The 20,244-nt window shown below is 42.3% G+C and overlaps 1 protein-coding gene across 1 annotated transcript in view; it reads left to right on the top strand.

Moving 5' to 3' along the window:
* Positions 1–15,975, top strand: part of LOC129825075 (solute carrier family 35 member F1-like) — a 121,066-nt gene extending 105,091 nt beyond the window's left edge. The window contains exon 8 of the mRNA XM_055884835.1: positions 13,921–15,975. Within this exon, the coding sequence (XP_055740810.1) occupies positions 13,921–14,145 (225 nt within the window). The 3' untranslated portion in view covers positions 14,146–15,975. The remainder of the gene's footprint in view (positions 1–13,920) is intronic.
* The last annotated feature ends 4,269 nt before the right edge of the window (positions 15,976–20,244 follow it).

Below are 20,244 nucleotides of genomic sequence, written 5' to 3'. Positions count from 1 at the left end.
GAGCTGTGGCTGATGTAATGTAATGCTATCTCTACCTGCTGTGACCACTGTAGGAGGAGACAATGGCCTGATGGGAATCTAATCTCGAAACTCTCATGCAAATCACAAATCATAATCCCAGAACAGAGCAACAAGGGAAAGGTACAGGCAAAGGGCAACCAACAATAACACACCATCTGCTTAAATGAAAACAGCTATATTTGAATTCTCCCCGAAGATTTTACTACATTAGATGATGAACAGTGGTGGTGAAAGTCTTTCTCCTTTTCCACTCGCTTCTGAGTTTCTATCACGGTATGCAGGGCTGTAGCCGTGTCTCCAGTAGGTTCATGTCAATTAGAGTATGTGGAGATGTCACCATGCTAAGTAGAATGTATTCCTCTCAGTTTCCAGTTATGGCTCTCTCCTCTCATATATTCTCCTTCCCTGCAAAAGCACTGTCTCTGTGCCTGTTACTCCTCATGTTAATAAAAGTCTTGACTAGGGCTGTTGCGGTGACCGTATTACCGCCACACCGGCGGTCAAGAGTGATAAAGGCAGTCAAATTCTACATGACCGTTTAGTCACAGTAATTAGGCTTCTCTATGCTCTGATGCTGCTGCTGGTCATTAGTAGCCTATCAAACTTGCTAACTGCCTGGTACTCAGCATTCCATTGTCCCTGTAATTACTTTGATATCAATGCAAATGTATTCGAAAATCTGATCAAACACTTCATGAGAGCCCATGAGCTCATGTTGCACAACATTTCTATAGGCTATGCAATTGTGTGAGGAATCAGAGTACTGGCTTCTATTAAAAACATGAGGATCCCATCAGCTTTCTATTGGCTAGGCCTACTATATTTATTTCTCAACTTTCCTAATATTAAGCACATTGCTTCTCTTTACGACAGGAGTATAGCCTACCTGGCTGACATGAAAATGAACCACAGGAAAAGCGTCCTCCATTCGCTATTTAACTGCATAGATTACATGTATTTTTTCCCGCTGCCTCTGTTTTGATTCAGGTGCATGATAATGGTACATTCTAAATCGAAACAAATGTCACACATATATTATTTAGTATATGTAAAGACAAGATTAAATCAAGAAAAGTCTGGTGGGTGACAATTAGGGTTGCAAAGGGTCGGAAACGTTCCGGGAAATTTTCCATGGGAAGTTACCGGGAATTTTGGGAAGTTTGCTTAAATTCATCAAACAAGTTAGCTTATAACAGTGAACCTTTTTTTGTGGAATACACATAAGGCGATTATAGGTCTTGTGGCATATTTTGGTTAAACTATCCCTAATTCAATGGCATTGCAACCCTCTGCATGCACAGTGCATTCTGCCATCATATGTACAGCTGATTCTCAAGATCTTGCACACTAATGAGATGCTATTGAGCCCACACTACTACACTGTCTGAGCCAAGGACTACATGCTTTCTGGTAAGTTTTGATTACAATACTGGGTGGGGTGAATATTTTATATGACATGCATTATTTTTTGTTAACTAGTAAATAGTAGCCTACAGCAAAGTGTGTTTAAATCATTTCTAACTTGTTAACAATTTCTACTAGTTCGTTTTTGCTACTATGTGGGTTTTAGCTTGCTTGAGCCTGCTAACTGAGGAGTGTTAATTCACCTGTTTCCATACATGTTTAATTTTAAAACAGTTATCTTACAAAGGAGTTGTTTAATCTAACTGCTTAACTATTTATCTGTACATAGAATTGTATTTGTTTTTTTAAACTCATTTCCCCCCTAATCTTTACAGGAAAATGCCCCACGGACCCTATCTGATGTGTGGAGACATTTCACTGCAGCTAATGTAGAAGGAAAAGCTGTCTACATTTGCAAATAATGTGCCAAATCATATGTGAAGAATGCAACAAAGATGCAGAATCATCTGGCCAAGTGCATAAATTTCCCTCAGCGCTCACAACAAGCAATCTCTGACAAAAGTCCTTCTACTTTTATTCAAGGTGAAAATGATGAATCAGACACCTTATTGATAGCAACAGCTCATGGTCCTCCTGGAATCAGATGTTTTTTTGACTCAATGGAGGAACGTAGTCAGAGAAATGCTGATGAATGTCTTGCTTGAGCTGTGTATACAACTGGTTCACCTCTGATGCACACAGGCAATGTGTATTGGAAGAGATTTCTGGATGTTCTTCGCCCAGCATATACCCCTCCAACCAGACATGCTTTATCTACTCATTTGCTGGATGCAGAGTTCAACAGAGCTCAAGTGAAGGTCAAGCAAATCATAGAGAAATCAGGCTGTATTGCAATCATCTCTGACTACATCATCTCCACCCCTCAGCCAGTATTCTACAAGAGCACAGACACAAGGGACAATAGACACACCGGTCTTTACATTGCAGATGAGCTGATGGCAGTCATCAATGACCTTGGACCAAAAAAGGTGTTTGTACTGGTGACAGACAATGCTGCGAACATGAAGACTGCTTGGTCTAAAGTGAAGGAGTCCTACCCTCACATCACACCCATTGGCTGTGCTTCTCATGCATTGAATCTTCTCCTCAAGGACATCATGGCACTGAAAACAATGGATACACTCTAGAAGAGAGCCAAGGAAATGGTTAGGTATGTGAAGGGTCATCAAGTTATAGCAGCAATCTACTTCACCAAGCAAAGTGAGAAGAATAAGAGCTCCACATTGAAGCTGCTCAGCAACACCCGTTGGGGTGATGTTGTCATCATGTTTGACAGTCTCCTGGAGGGGAAGGAGTCTCTCCAAGAAATGGCCATATCACAGTCTGCCGATATGGACAGCCCCATCAAGAGGATCCTCCTGGATTATGTATTTTGGGAGAGAGTGGTAAGCAGCCTGAAACTCATGAAATCTATAGCAGAAGCCATTGCACAGATTGAGGGAGACAATGCTATCCTGTCTGATGTTCAGACTCTGCTTGCAGATTTAAGAGAAGAAATCTGTACTGCCCTGCCCACTTCACTGTTACTCCAAGCAGAGGAAACTGCTGTTCTGAAATACATCAAAAAACGTAAAGACTTCTGCCTGAAGCCCATACAAGCCGCAGCGTACATGTTGGACCTCAAGTATGCTGACAAGAGCATCCTGTCTGGTGCAGAGATCAACAAGGCCTATGGTGTCATTACTACCGTGTCTTGCCACCTTGGCCTGGATGAGGGCAAGGTTATTGGCAGTCTGGCGAAGTACACTTCCAAGCAAGGGCTTTGGGATGGAGATCCAAATGTCAGTCGTGCCAAAATATCTCATCCGCCACCTGGTGGAAGGGACTTTGTGGATCTGAGGCTCTTTCCCCTGTTGCCTCCATCATCCTCCAAATCCTACCAACATCAGCCGCCTCAGAGTGCAATTGGTCCTTGTTTGGGAACATACACACCAAAACACACAACAGGCTGACCAATACAAGGGTTGAAAAACTGGTGGCCATCTGGGCAAATTTTAGGCTTTTTGAGCCTGACAACGAGCCATCCTCAACAAGGTTGGAAAGTGACAGTGAAGATGAGGCCTCAGAGTCTGATGTTCAAGAGGTGGACATTGAGGAGGTCCAGGGAGAAGACATGGAAGCCTGAGAGAAAGACAACCAAAGCTTTAGTTTCTAGACTATCATTTTACGTTTTTTGGGAGATGTGATGGATCATTGGGATCATTCAATATTCCCTTTTGTTGTTCAGTGAAATCATCCCATGTGAAGAGTCAACTCATTTAATTAAAGTTCAATTCGTAACTAAATTGTTTTTTACATTTTCTATTGGAAGGATTTAATCATTTGCAATTATGTCTTCTTATAAAAAGGTAAAAGGTTTATGTGTCTGTATCCATATGATATGGTAAATATATCCAATGCAAAAAACATCTACATCTAAAGGTATTACTATAAATTTGCGTATTCCCTCTAATTCCCATATATTCCCGTTAATTTCCACGGAAAGTTTCCATCTCTGAATATTCCCCAAAATGTGCAACCCTAGAGACAATATTAGCCTATCACTTGTCAATTGTATGTTATCACTTGTGAATGATGCCCAGCATAAGAAACAAAGCCTTATTTTTGTGAATTTTTAGAACCATAGTCGCACACCTCATGTAGCCTAGCCCATAGGCCTATATGTTTTAATAAGGTTAATATCACACCTCATGTAGCCTAGCCCATAGGCCTATATGTTTTAATAAGGTTAGTATCACACCTCATGTAGCCTAGCCCATAGACCTATATGTTTTAATAAGGTTAATATCACACCTCATGTAGCCTAGCCCATAGGCCTATATGTTTTAATAAGGTTAATATCACACCTCATGTAGCCTAGCCCATAGGCCTATATGTTTTAATAAGGTTAGTATCACACCTCATGTAGCCGAGCCCATAGGCCTATATGTTTTAATAAGGTTAATATCACACCTCATGTAGCCTAGCCCATAGGCCTATATGTTTTAATAAGGTTAATATCACACCTCATGTAGCCTAGCCCATAGGCCTATATGTTTTAATAAGGTTAGTATCACACCTCATGTAGCCGAGCCCATAGGCCTATATGTTTTAATAAGGTTAATATCACACCTCATGTAGCCTAGCCCATAGGCCTATATGTTTTAATAAGGTTAGTATCACACCTCATGTAGCCTAGCCCATAGGCCTATATGTTTTAATAAGGTTAGTATCACACCTCATGTAGCCTAGCCCATAGGCCTATATGTTTTAATAAGGTTAATATCACACCTCATGTAGCCTAGCCCATAGGCCTATATGTTTTAATAAGGTTTATATCACACCTCATGTAGCCTAGCCCATAGGCCTATATGTTTTAATAAGGTCAGTATCACACCTCATGTAGCCTAGCCCATAGACCTATATGTTTTAATAAGGTTAGTATCACACCTCATGTAGCCTAGCCCATAGGCCTATATGTTTTAATAAGGTTAGTATCACACCTCATGTAGCCTAGCCCATAGGCCTATATGTTTTAATAAGGTTAATATCACACCTCATGTAGCCTAGCCCATAGGCCTATATGTTTTAATAAGGTTAGTATCACACCTCATGTAGCCTAGCCCATAGGCCTATATGTTTTAATAAGGTTAGTATCACACCTCATGTAGCCTAGCCCATAGGCCTATATGTTTTAATAAGGTTAATATCACAACTAAAGTGGCCAAATAACTTTTCTTAAATGAAGCACATTAATTAAGGGGTGTAGCGCCTAACTGTCATACATAAGCAGCTCGTGAGTTTCACGTTTGGGCAAGAACATTTTCACCATAAAAATGTACCTTTATAATAATAAATGTATAATAATAAAAACATTACATGCACAATTGCATTCACTTTTGATAATGGTGGTTTCCGCTAATGGCACATTCACGCGTACAGCCTTCTACATTGTGTGCATTCCTGCAAGTATAATGTGAAGAAATAGCCTAATAGTTTATCAACATTTTAAGATAAATGTTCTGACCTGTTGCGTCAGCCATGCGAGTGAGGGGGCTTCCGATAGCGCAGCACGCTCAGGGAGAAGGGTACAACGCAGCACTCCGGGCCACAAAATGCCAAAAAATATCTAGGGTGCAGTAAGGCCACAAAGGGAATGCCGGCATGAAATTCGAGGCATTATCAAGTGCTTGTCAATTTGTGAATGAGAGACTATTGGAGTGTGCACAGCCTGTGCAAAAAAAAAAGAAGCAGAGCTCATGCCTTTCAAGCGACTTTTTCCAAATCATCATTAGAATCTCATCATGCGGCCTTACAATGTATTAAAAGCCAAAACATGTAGCCCAACATTTGTAGAACAACTGGATTTACATCATTCTACATTTCTACTTTATTCAGCTTTGTTCAAGTTGTATTCCTCATACTATAAAATAATATAAAATAATTATCCGGAATTATAAGCAAATATTGTCTGTTAAATGAACTAGTGTAGCCCACAGCCATTTGGCATAGCCACATCAGGACAACTCAGTATGCTCTTCTGTTCTTCTGAAATAGACTACAAAAAAAATGGACTATTCATATCATGCTTCTTTAGACCTGCCTAAAATAAATGGATTTATTGTGAAAGTATAGTCTATATTACATGGATTTATTGTGTGGAAGCCAGGAGATGCTAAATGTGTTTATGTTAATTAATGATCGATCAATTACCGTGAGACTGACAGTTGTTTGCTTGACAATCACCGGCTGACGACATTGTCACTGCCATAGTCTTGACAGAGCCATTTGCATGATTTGTTTCCCGTGGTCTACATTGATATTGTTCTCAGGACTGTTTACTTTAGCAAATGCTAAATTGAAACCCTGCAGAGGGGGTATTGCTGCGCAGCAATTGGGGGGCAGAGAGAGATAATTCCTGGTTGTCAGGGTAATGATTCATATTTCAGTGTCACGAAATGGGAAGGATTAATTATGTTGGTATTTGTGATGACTCCCTCTGCCTGCTTCTGTGACAGTGACGTTCATGCGTCATGTATTTGGTGTTGTTTCTGTGAATGTAGGCCAAAATGTTTTTATATCTGCTCTGTTCTGTGTATGGCTGTTATTGTTCCGAGACAGTATTCTATTCATTGTATGTTACTCATCTGTTTTGTTCCTTGGTTGTTTGTCTTGTCTAGTTTGTTTGGTTTCTAGAGGATTGCTCCATATTGCTGCAGCATAAGGCACATCTAGACGCTATCTCAGGCCAAAGGCAATCGAGGGGCTAAATAAAAGCCTGGACTTTACTAATTAATACATATTTTTCAAAAGCTTAGAACACATGGTAATGGTGGTGTGTGTGTGTGCTTCTCTCTTCCACACTCTATGCTTCTCTCACTCTACCTCTCTCACTGCCAGCTCCAACACCCAGGGGTCGTATAATTGTGTACAGTGCGTTCAGAGACCCCTTGACTTTTTCCACATTTTGTTAGGTTACAGCCTTATTCTAAAATGCAATAAATTGTTTCCCCCTGCCCCTCAATCGAAACACAATACCCCATAATGACAAAGCAAATATTTTTTTAAATACATTTTTACATAAGTATTCAGAACCTTTACTAAGTACTTTGTTGAAGCACCTTTGGCAGCGATTACAGCCTTGAGTCTTCTTGGGTATGACGCTACAAGCTTGGCACACCTGTATTTGGGGAGTTTCTCCCATTCTTCTCTGCAGATCCTCTCAAGCTCTGTCAGGTTGGATGGGGAACGTCGCTACACAGCTATTTTCAGGACTCTCCAGAGATGTCCGATCAGGTTCAAGTCCGGGCTCTGGCTAGGCTACTCAAGGACATTCAGAGACTTGTCCTGAAGCCACTCCTACATTGTCTTGGCTGTGTGCTTAGGGTTGTTGTCCTGCTGGAAGGTGATCCAGATTTTCATGAAGGATCTCTCTGTACTTTGCTCCGTTCATCTTTCCCTCGATCCTGACTAGTCTTCCAGTCCCTGCCGCTGAAAAACATCCCCACAGCCTGATGCTGCCACCACCATGCTTCACCGTAGGGATGGTGCCAGGTTTCCAAAGAGTTCAATCTTGGTTTCATCACACCAGAGAATCGTGTTTCTCATGGTCTGAGAGTAGTCCTTTAGGTGCCTTTTGGCAAACTCCAAGCGGGCTTTTATGTGCCTTTTACTGAGGAGTGGCTTCCGTCTGGCCACACTACCATAAAGGCGTGATTGGTGGTTGTACTTCTGCAGAGATGTTTCGTGTTTTTGTTCGTTTGTGTAGTCTGTACCTGTTCGTGCGTTCTTCATGTATATGTAAGTTCTCAAGTTCAGGTCTGTCTACGTCGTTTGTTGTTTTGTAGTTTGTTTAGGAGTTTTACCGTCTTCGTCTGTCTGTAAATAAATTCATTATGTCTTCATTCAACGCTGCGTTTTGGTCCGACCCTTACTCCTCCTCCTCATCCGAGGAGGAGGCATTAGACAGCCGTTACACTGAGTACTTATGTAAATATGGTATTTCTACTTTTAATACATTTGCAAAAATTTTCACTTTGTCATTATGGGGTATTGTGTGTTGATTGATGGGGAAAAAATGTAATACATTTTAGAATATTGCTGTAACGTACAAAGTGTGGAAAAAGTCAAGGGGTCTGAATACATTCTGAATGCACTGTATGGTGTGGTAATCGTGTTCACCCAGGGAAGGGGCTGCTGCCCACTGCAGGCTGCCCAGAGAGGGGGACCAACATTATGAATGCCCACACTCTGGCGACTGACATGGTGCTTCGGCATCCTGAGGGGCTGCCCTGAGAGGAAAGGAATCTACCGTATCTCTGCTCTGTATCAAAAAATCTCCAAGGTGGCTTAGCAGTTCAGACGTCTTTTTCCGTGTTGTCGTGTCGTGTCCTGTATATATATATATTTACACCTTTTCTTCACATATCTTTAATTTATTTTATTATCCAAGAACTCAACTACAAAAGCTTTCCTGCAAAAGCTTTCCTGCAACCCGCTTCTCCAATTACAATAAGTATTACTTACCTCAATCTGAAAATCCATCGTGGAAGATAGCCAGGGGCTAATTCAGAAGCTAGCCTGAAAGCTAACCAGAAGCTACTCCGATAGCTAGCCAAAAGCTAATCTGTAGCTGCCCCGAAATTAGCCGGTTTGCTGGCTAGCGTTGGTGTTTCAGCTGCCCACGTTTTGCGGTCATCAGCTATTCCTTTAGCTCGATAATCTACCGGCACTTTTGTGCAACGCGACTCGGACCGGAGCATTCCGGGACTTTTTTTCTCTCAGTTTCCCCGGATTCCAACCGCAGGCTCTGGACACTTGCACCTTGATTTCGCAGCTAGCTAGCTGCATACCGTGTGACTATTGGCTTACGTCGACCCCGGAGTAAACTCAAATCATGCTGGAGCTAGCCAGCTGAGGAGTTCCATCACCATCCGGACCCGTTTCTTTTGTTGCTGCTGCAGATACGGAACCCCACCGGGCCTTCACGACTGACTGCCGACGTTATCTGCCCGAGGGATTTATCCAACCGGCACCTCCGTCCCGACGTTACCTGAACGCTCATCTGAGGCCCGCTAATCGTTAGCTGTCTTATCGGCTGCTATCTGAACAATACCCCACTACACGGAACCTACCGACGGAAACGCACGAGGTATCTACAAACAGACCTCCATCCTATGCTGCTACCGATAGCCATATACCCGGCCAGCTGTCTGGATCGCCACGACCCCAACCAACCTCTACTCACTGGACCCTTATTGATCACTCGATTAAGCATGCCTCTCCTTAATGTAAATATGCCTTGTCCATTGCTGTTCTGGTTAGTGTTTATTGGCTTATTTCACTGTAGAGATTCTAGCCCTGCTCTCTATACCATATCCAACCCCTCAGTTCCACCACCCACATATGCGATGACATCACCTGGTTTCAATGATGTTTCTAGAGACAAGATCTCTCTCATCATCACTCAATACCTAGGTTTACCTCCACTGTATTCACATCCTACCATACCTTTGTCTGTACATTATTCCTTTAAACTATTTTATCGCCCCCAGAAACTTCCTTTTACTCTCCGCTCTAGTAGCTCTAGGCGACCAATTCTCATAGCTTTTAGCCGTACCCTTATCGTACTTCTCCTCTGTTCCTCTGGTGATGTAGAGGTGAATCCAGGCCCTGCAGTACCTGGCTCCACTCCTATTCCCCAGGCGCTCTCTTTTGATGACTTCTGTAACCGTAATAGCCTTGGTTTCATGCATGTTAACATTAGAAGCCTCCTCCCTAAGTTTGTTTTGTTCACTGCTTTAGCACACTCTACCAACCCGGATGTTTTAGCCGTGTCTGAATCCTGGCTTAGAAAGACCACCAAAAATTCAGACATTTTTATCCCCAATTACAATATTTCCAGACAAGATAGAACGGCCAAAGGGGGCGGTGTTGCAATCTACTGCAAAGACTGCCTGCAGAGTTCTGTTATACTATCCAGGTCTGTTCCCAAACAATTTGAACTTCTACTTTTAAAAATCCACCTCTCTAAAAACAAGTCTCTCACCGTTGCCGCCTGCTATAGACCACCCTCTGCCCCCAGCTGTGCTCTGGACACTATATGTGAACTGATTGCCCCCCATCTATCTTCAGAGCTCGTACTGCTAGGCGACCTAAATTTGAACATGCTCAACACCCCAGCCACCCTACAATCTAAGCTTGATGCCCTCAATCTCACACAAATTATCAATGAACCTACCAGGTACCACCCCAATTCCGTAAACACGGGTACCCTCATAGATATCATCCTAACAAACTTGCCCTCCAAATACACCTCTGCTGTTTTCAACCAAGATCTCAGCGATCACTGCCTCATTGCCTGCATCCGTAATGGGTCAGCGGTCAAACGACCTCCACTCATCACTGTCAAACGCTCCCTGAAACACTTCAGCGAGGAGGCCTTCCTAATCGACCTGGCCGGGGTATCCTGGAAGGATATTGATCTCATCCCGTCAGTAGAGGATGCCTGGTCATTTTTTTAAAATGCCTTCCTCACCATCTTGAATAAGCATGCCCCATTCAAGAAATTTAGAACCAGGAACAGATATAGCCCTTGGTTCTCTCCTGACCTGACTGCCCTTAACCAACAGAAAAACATCCTATGGCGTTCTGCATTAGCATCGAACAGCCCCCGTGATATGCAACTTTTCAGGGAAGCCAGAAACCAATATACACAGGCAGTTAGAACAGCCAAGGCTAGCTTTTTCAAGCAGAAATTTGCTTCCTGCAACACAAATTCAAAAAAGTTCTGGGACACCGTAAAGTCTATGGAGAATAAGAACACCTCCTCCCAGCTTCCAACCGCTCTGAAGATAGGAAACACTGTCACCACCGACAAATCCACTATAATTGAGAATTTCAATAAGCATTTTTCTACGGCTGGCCATGCTTTCCACCTGGCTACCCCTACCCCGGACAACAGCACTGCCCTCCCCTCTGCTACTCGCCCAAGCCTTCCCCATTTCTCTTTCTCCCAAATACAGTCAGCTGATGTTCTTAATGAGCTGCAAAATCTGGACCCTTACAAATCAGCCGGGCTAGATAATCTGGACCCTTTCTTTCTAAAACTATCTGCTGAAATTGTTGCCACCCCTATTACTAGCCTCTTCAACCTCTCTTTCGTGTCGTCTGAGATCCCCAAAGATTGGAAAGCAGCTGCGGTTATCCCCCTCTTCAAAGGGGGGGACACCCTTGACCCTAACTGCTACAGACCTATATCTATCCTACCCTGCCTTTCTAAGGTCTTCGAAAGCCAAGTCAACAAACAGATTACCGACCATTTCGAATCACACCACACCTTCTCCGCTATGCAATCTGGTTTCAGAGCTGGTCATGGGTGCACCTCAGCCACGCTCAAGGTCATAAACGATATCGTAACCGCCATCGATAGGAAACAATACTGTGCAGCCGTATTCATTGACCTGGCCAAGGCTTTTGACTCTGTCAATCACCACATCCTCATTGGCAGACTCGACAGCCTTGGTTTCTCTAATGATTGCCTCGCCTGGTTCACCAACTACTTCTCTGATAGAGTTCAGTGTGTCAAATCGGAGGGTCTGTTGTCCGGGCCTCTGGCAGTCTCTATGGGGGTGCCACAGGGTTCAATTCTTGGACCGACTCTCTTCTCTGTTTACATCAATGATGTCGCTCTTGCTGCTGGTGATTCTCTGATCCACCTCTACGCAGACGACACTATTCTGTATACTTCTGGCCCTTCTTTTGACACTGTGTTAACAACCCTCCAGGCGAGCTTCAATGCCATACAACTCTCCTTCCGTGGCCTCCAACTGCTCTTAAATACAAGTAAAACCAAATGCATGCTCTTCAACCGATCGCTGCCTGCTCCTGCCCGCCTGTCCAACATCACTACTTTGGACGGCTCTGACTTAGAATATGTGGACAACTACAAATACCTAGGTGTCTGGTTAGACTGTAAACTCTCCTTCCAGACCCACATCAAACATCTCCAATCCAAAGTCAAATCTAGAATTGGCTTCCTATTCCGCAACAAAGCATCCTTTACTCATGCTGCCAAACATACCCTTGTAAAACTGACCATCCTACCAATCCTCGACTTCGGTGATGTCATTTACAAAATAGCCTCCAAAACCCTACTCAATAAATTGGATGCAGTCTATCACAGTGCCATCCGTTTTGTCACCAAAGCCCCATATACTACCCACCACTGCGACCTGTACACTCTCGTTGGCTGGCCCTCGCTTCATACTCGTCGCCAAACCCACTGGTTCCAGGTCATCTACAAGACCCTGCTAGGTAAAGTCCCCCCTTATCTCAGCTCGCTGGTCACCATAGCAGCACCTACCCGTAGCACGCGCTCCAGCAGGTATATCTCTCTAGTCACCCCCAAAACCAATTCTTCCTTTGGACGCCTCTCCTTCCAGTTCTCTGCTGCCAATGACTGGAACGAACTACAAAAATCTCTGAAACTGGAAACACCTATCTCCCTCACTAGCTTTAAGCACCAGCTGTCAGAGCAGCTCATAGATTACTGCACCTGTACATAACCCATCTACAATTTATCCCAAACAACTACCTCTTTACCTACTGTATTTATTTATTAATTTATTTTGCTCCTTTGCACCCCATTATTTCTGTCTCTACTTTGCACTTTCTTCCAATGCAAACCAACCATTCCAGTGTTTTTTTTGTTTTTATTTTACTTGCTGTGTTGTACTCACTTCGCCTCCATGGCCTTTTTATATTTTTATTTATTTATACATATATCTGTTTGCCTTCACCTCCCTTATCTCACCTCACTTGCTCACATTGTATATAGACTTATTTTTTTTCTCACTGTATTATTGACTATATGTTTGTTTTTACTCCATGTGTAACTATGTGTTGTTGTATGTGTCGAACTGCTTTGCTTTATCTTGGCCAGGTCGCAATTGTAAATGAGAACGTGTTCTCAATTTGCCTACCTGGTTAAATAAAGGTTAAATAAATAAAATAAATAAATAAAATAAATACCATAACCCCACTATGAGGCACTCTGTTCACAACGTTGACATCAGCAAACCGCTCGCCCACACAACACCATACACGAGGTCTGCGGTTGTGAGGCCGGTTTGACGTACTGCCAAATTCTCTAAAACGACGTTGGAGGCGGCTTTTGGTAGAGAAATGAACATTAAATTATCTGGCAACAGCTCTGGTGGACATTCCTGCAGTCAACATGCCAATTGCACGCTCCCTCAAAACATGAGACATATGTGGTATTGCGTTGTATGACAAAACTGCACATTTTAGAGGGGCCTTTTATTGTCCCCAGCACAAGGTGCACCTGTGTAATGATCATGCTGTTTAATCAGCTTCTTGATATGCCATACCTGTCAGGTGGATAGATTATCAGGGAAGTAAACAAATTTGTGCACACAATTTGAGAGAAATAAGCTTTTTGTGCATATGGAACATTTCTGGGATCTTTTTTTTCAGACCATGAAACATGGGACCAACACTTTACATGTTTATATTTTTGTTCAGTGTACATCTTGGGGGAATATGTGCTTTTGCTTTTGTACCATGAGATCTGTCAGTAGATCATGAGCAGCCCTCAAGGCAGCCTGTTGGAAACTCAGAACACTGCTATTACAATGCCCTCAATGTGTTTCATCTTATCAGACAGAGATTCTTTAGGTTTGTTTGTTGGAGGCAGCAGGTAGCCTAGCGGTTAGAGCGTTGGGTCAGTAACTGAAATGTATCTAGTTCGAATCCCTGAGCCTACACAATGTTCCCTTGAGCAAGGCACTTAACCCTAATTGCTCAAGAGTTGCTGTTAATCATGGTGGACCCTGGCCACGACCCCACTCTCAGGGGGAGTTGGATATGCAAAAAAATTAATTTCCAATTTAGATGTGTGTATTAGTACACACTTCTGAAATAGGACCAATATAAGCAATTTCTCAGTTGACTGAGTGTATGTGTCTGCTCCAGTTCTCAGGGCTCTACCTCCTGTCCTTCGTCATCATCGTGCTGGGTCTGGTCCTCTACACCTCTTCCTCTACCTACGTGGCCCAGGACCCACGCATCTACAAGCAGTTCCGCAACGCCGGCCACCCCATTACGGACACGCCCACTCTGGGGCCCCTGGAACCCTCGGTGACCTATACCAGCCTGAGGCAGGAGATAGAGGAGGAACCTCGCATCAGGGTGGCCTGAGGGGGTGGAGCCTAATCATCCACTGCACCGCCTCCCAGATTCTGTACAGAGAGAATGATAATGATCACTGAATGATAAAGATATAATCATGTAGCAAACAAGCAAAAGTACACTGTGATCACAAACTGTGAATAGATAGCAGTGACTATTTCAGATTGAGGATTTGTTTCATGTATAGAAATATACTGTTCCCCCATCACATTCCCTCTTACTGTACATTTGACATGTTTAAAAAGGTTTTGTGTTAAAGGCTTGTGTAAATGGTGACTGTTTCTTTTTTACATCAGCACAGAACTTTATTGGATTTTAAGATTTGAATTTGAGCTGTGGGTCTAGCTCTCCCATATACTTTATTCCAGTGTTGTATTGTTCCCTCAGAGATAAGATAAAGTAATACACAGACTTACCATGAGTCAGTGCCTTACAATGTATTACTGTTGTGTGTTAGAGCTGCTCATTATAAATGGCCCCTTCCTTGTGAGCCCAGAATTGTCTGAAGACATTGGATACTGATGTGGCCCCTCAATTTATATTAATAAACTCTATTTAGAGCACTGTGGATTGCTTCTCTGCATTACATTTAGTCTGCCCTTACAGCTACTTACTAAACCACACATATATCCAACTTTCCATGTTGGAGACATTATCTCCTGAGGCCAATGGGTATAAAGACAAATATATCAGGATTCCTAATGAAGCGAAGTGATTATTGTACATTTGTTTCATTGTTCATACGTACACTGAACTCGCGTGGATAGAAAAAAATGTGATGATTACAATGCACATGTCATTCCAGAATTGTGATGTTCTGTTTAACTGATTGTCCAGCTGTTGGATTGTATTTTAATTGTGTTGCTTTTTATTCCCTGCTGGATTTTATCCAAAGCACATTAATGGAATGATTTGGAACATATTTCTTTCAAAGTAATATTATCCTCTGTTTTTTGTATTCTATTTGATGTTGGTGTATTGGAGCCCTTGCTGTCAGAAGTGTTGCTTAAAATAAAGTATCTTGGTCTGAAACGCAGAGAAACGGAAATATCACACCACTCAAAACATGAAGATTTGTAGCAAATAAACACACAGAAACAATATTTACCACTGAAGATTGGTAGAGTGGTTGTGCAGATTCATATGCTATCACTGGGTCAGATAACCACATCCACAATTCATTACTGAGTGCAGGTCCACACCTACAACACTGAAAGAGCAGGTCATGTTGAAACAGTTACTTGTTCATTTTCATTATATTCTGGAACATGTGTAACGTTCATTTTGCCAGACTCAGCAAATGTAATTTGGTCATAGGGACCAGATTACAATATCTTATATCATAGGGTTTTTCCTAAACTTTATATGATATGGTAAAGTGGGTCTGCACATACAGTATGCAGCAGGATGTTATGCCAAAATCAATTTATATGGAGTATCAGAGGGAAAACATGGATCTCTTACTTTGCATACCGCATTGCACTTCAAATACAAGTCACAACCTTAACATTGCCAAAAGTTTAAAGGAAAGGTTGCTGTCTTGTGGTAGGCCTAAATGTGCTATCAATATTCTTTAGATGTGTTGGTACTTAGGCTGTAATTTGCTTAAATCACCTAGATTAATTAAAATAGTAGCATACTGATTACATATTGTACCCAATGGGTAAGCCTAAACCTTCAACTGAAACTTAAGACCTCATATAGCAGTGGCATATGATGTAAACAGAGAAGAATCTGCAGAAATTTACCATTTTGATATTTGCATGTTCTAGGTGGATTGGCTGTGGTAATGTCTATTAACTGTAAATTGTTTTCAAATAAAATACTTTGTCAAACAGAGATTGAGAGAATTGTGTGATTTATACAAACTTCATCCTGATGATGATCACCACGCAATTTGTTGAAGATTGTTTTAACTAATGTAGCGAAATGGTACAACCCGAACAGCTGCTCTTGATTTATATCGGCTCGGTTCAGTTAGCATTTTTAGAATAGCCTATTCATCTTTTGGTACACTATACACTACCGTTCAAAAGTTTGAGGTCACTTAGAAATGTCCTTGTTTTTGAAAGAAAGGCATTTGTTTGTCTATTAAAATAACATCAAATTGATCAGAAATACAGTGTAGACGTTGTTAATGTTGTAAATGACTATTGTAGCTGGAAACGGCTGATTTTTAATATCTACATAGGCGTACAGAGGCCCATTATCAACAATCATCACTCTTGTGTTCCAATGGCACGTTGTGTTAGCTAATCCAAGTTTATCATTTTAAAAGACTAATTGATCATTAGAAAACCCTTTTGCAATTGTGTTAACACAGCTGAAAACTGTTGTTTTGATTAAAGAAGCAATACAACTGGCCTTTTTTAGGCTAGTTAAGTATCTGTTCACCCATGTTGGTGGGCAAAATGTACATCCTCAAATCAAAACCCAACTTTAATTTACCCATTGTTACCCATAATATTTTGTCATGGGCAAAGAGAACAATTTGCAGTTTTATAGCTTATTTCCTGCAATACTAAACATTTTGTCATGGGGCAGAGGAAAATCTGTAGTTTTATATCTTATCTCACACTATTCTACACATTTTGCCATGGGCTAAGAGAAAATTTGAAATTTTTAAAGCTAAAATACAGGTGTGTTGACTGTGATAAAATGCACTGGCTTATGAGCTATCTTGCTTGCTAAATGAACAAATGAAATAAGCAGTGGCATGGTGCATATAGCCATTGAAGGACAGTGACATATGTGGCTTTCAGTTAGATATTTTTGGCAACCCATCCCGTGAGAGTGAATGACATTCCGGTTAATCTGTTCTGTTATATTTAATCAAATCTGATTAAAACAGTGCACTGTTTGCTATGAATTATATCTGATGGTGTGTGCATGTTTAGGTAAAAAGTCTAATGTCCTGTTTGGAACACTGACAAGTAAAGACCAATCCGATTGTCTGGGCTTGCCTCTCCAGAGGCCTACGCCCCTGCTGCCACACATATAGCCAATGCAGTTGATTTCAGATGGTGTATGAAGGGTAGGACTAGTGCTCCAGTTCGGAGGGTACAGTATAACATAACAATCCGGAGGGAGACAGCTCGGAGACTGAAACCATTTGTGACTAGTTTCCGCTCCCCATATCACCAGCTGATAAAAACACTTTGAAGCGACTCAGCAGTGCAAAAAATTGGATAACCTTTTTTTCCTCTACGGCTTCAATCATAGACAGACTGCCTGTAATAAACCAAAATCCTGCAAGGGGATACAGCTCAAAGGGTTCTCCAGAGTAAAATGCCAATGTCGAGCTTCCCAGTACAGCATTCTAAAGATTGGGTATGATGAGTCAGATGAGGTCTCTGCTTTGAGGATTAAATCAACTCATTGCTTACAGGTGTGGTGTCAAACTACTGAAAAATAACTCAACTTATTTTCTTTATCCATTGGGAACAGCCATGTTTCTGGCCAGAATTCACACATAACTTGGCCATAGCCACAGCACAACAGTCAAGAGCGTTCATCTGCACTGCCAAAAAGTCCATCTGTATAACAAATCTGGCATGCAGCTCATAGCAGCAAATAAAGGACAGTACCACCTTTGAATCCCATTGTGTTCACAGTGAAGAATCTAATTATAATTCATAACTGGCTGTGGAAAGCAGACCTAAAATTGTCCTAAAATTGATCCCCGCAAAAGTAAAAAATGGTATGCCCCATATGACCTTGCCTAATAAATCAGACTGAAACCAATTCACAGTCTTGTGCCCGTGCCTTTGGTCACAAGCAAACAAATCTTGATTGGCACCCACAGACACCTGCATTTTGAAGTCTGTTTAACAATATTTTCCTGTGGATATTTTGTCTCAAATTGACACACAAGGACCAACCCATGGACAATCGGCAAAGTAAGTTCACATTATTTTAGTCAACATTTGTGTCAGACAAGGGACGTTTAGGCTTTTTCTATGTAAATATGCGTGGTTATGCCTGCACAATGGAAGGCATTGCCACAATCGGTATCACATATGACCTACCATAGTTCTGTAGTTGGTTGAGTACATGCTGGAAAACTTTGGCAATGCTTCTGTGATGCTCAATAGCAGTGGTGTAAAGTACTTAAGGGATCTTTACTTTTATTTAAGTATGACTATTGGGTACTTTTTCCACTACTGCTCAAGAGCCAAGTAATACAGCTCCTTCCATTCAAACTTCTGCATGTTTCCCTCCATCATCTTTGTCTCCCAAATAAGCACAAAACACCTCTGGAGAGGCAAGCCCAGACAATCGGATTGGTCTTTTTGGCCTATAGGCAGGGCAATGTTAATGGAAGCTAATGACCTAAAGGCATCCCTTACTCGTGTACTGTATGTTCCATTTCATGATCCTAAAATACATTTTACAAACTCTACATTTCTGTAAGTGGCAGACAGGAATTGATCTGTGTTCATTTCAAAATGAGTCCTGTTTTCCCTGTAGTTTTTGGTCTCCACTAGATTTAGATGGGGACTGTTGTGGCGTTATCCATGTATTGGAGCATAAATGCAATTTCACCCTTGACATGCAGTGCATCCACTTGTGCTAAAGCACTCTACCCTGAAGCAGGCCCCCCCCCCCCCCCCCCCCTCTACCAGACCACCGTGAGCTGGAGACCATGTTCAGTCATTACACCCAGTGTCGATTCCAGTGACTCTTTACCTACTGGCTGTTCCGCCAGCCGCCGTCCTTCGACAGGCAGCTCAGGGCCATTTACCTACAGTGGCGGAAGCACAGCAAGAGGAAGGTGGCGTCCTGGGGAGGCACGCTGTGTGACGTCCGCTACCTGGCCTCGCTCTAACGCATCACCACCGACTACTGGAGAGGGAAGCTGGCCCGGGGCGACGGCACTGTGGGTGAGTAACGCTTTGAGATGTTGCGCCTTGCCCTATACTTTTATTCTACTTTATGTTAACGTTATGCACAGTCATGGCACTCTGATTCGATTGACTGCGCTGAGTGGATCAAACCTTGTGCTTTACTCTGGATTTGTTTTAGAACGGCACCCACTCTTGGGTGCTCAAAAATATTCTTCACTCATTATGGTTATATTCAATTTCTATGCCCCAAGAATAATATCATACCACCTTGACTTATGACTGTTAATGGTATAATTTCTTTATACATTATTGATTGGATGCAATGAGTAGGGAAATGAATAAGCCTCTCCCTTGACACCGAGGCTCTTCTATTGAGCGTTACCCTGTGTTCTGCTCTGCTATCTGTTGTACTATGACAGGTCTTGAACAAAGGCCACTGGCTTTCATGCCAAGTGTCTATTCTCCTTCTTCCCAGGAATTCAGACGGTGGAGAACTATTTCTCCATGTGCAATCCACTGGTGGCCTTAATTGTAAGTGCATTCCCAGCTGATACAGATACTGTGCCTATCGGCATTTTGTCTGGTGGTAATGGGGCTATCTTGGCAAACATGCCAGTGGTCATGTGGTGTCCCATATACAACAGGAGTTCCCTGATCCTGTTGCAGAATACACAGGGTTTCTCCCTCCCCATATTAACTGATATCATTCAATTCAATAATAAAAAAAGACTAAGTAAAAGTTGTCTAGTAAAAATGTGATGCCTTCTGCCAGGTATATCTCCATTTAGAGACATCGGTATCAAGCCCGTCTGTCAGTCTGGACGTTGACAAACGTTGGTGAGCAGACAAGAGTTGAGGCAGGAGGTGAGGTCTTTGCCAGAGCCCCCAGTGATGGCTATAGCAGCATAGATCAGCTCCTGGCCCCTCCTCAAAGATACCAGTCAGCCAGCCAGCCAGCCAGCACCATGTTCTTGTTTTTAAAATGTACGGATAGCCAAGGTGTACACTCCAACACTCAGACATCATTTACAAACTATGCATTTGTTTTTAGTGAGTCCACCAGATCAGAGGCAGTAGGGAAGACCACGTGTTCCCTTGGTAAGTGCGTGAACTGGACCATTTCCCTGTCCTGCTAAGCCCTCTACATGTAACGAGTACTTCTGGGTGTCAGGGAAAATATATGGAGTAAAAAGTACATTCATTTCTTTAGGAATGTAGTGAAGTAAAAGTTGTCAAATATCAACAGTTAAGTAAAGTACAG

This window comes from Salvelinus fontinalis, chromosome 27 (assembly GCF_029448725.1).
Source record: "Salvelinus fontinalis isolate EN_2023a chromosome 27, ASM2944872v1, whole genome shotgun sequence".
Lineage (NCBI taxonomy): Eukaryota > Metazoa > Chordata > Actinopteri > Salmoniformes > Salmonidae > Salvelinus > Salvelinus fontinalis.
The sequence above is the reverse complement of the archived record's forward strand: the minus strand, read 5'-3'. Positions and strand labels throughout refer to the sequence as shown.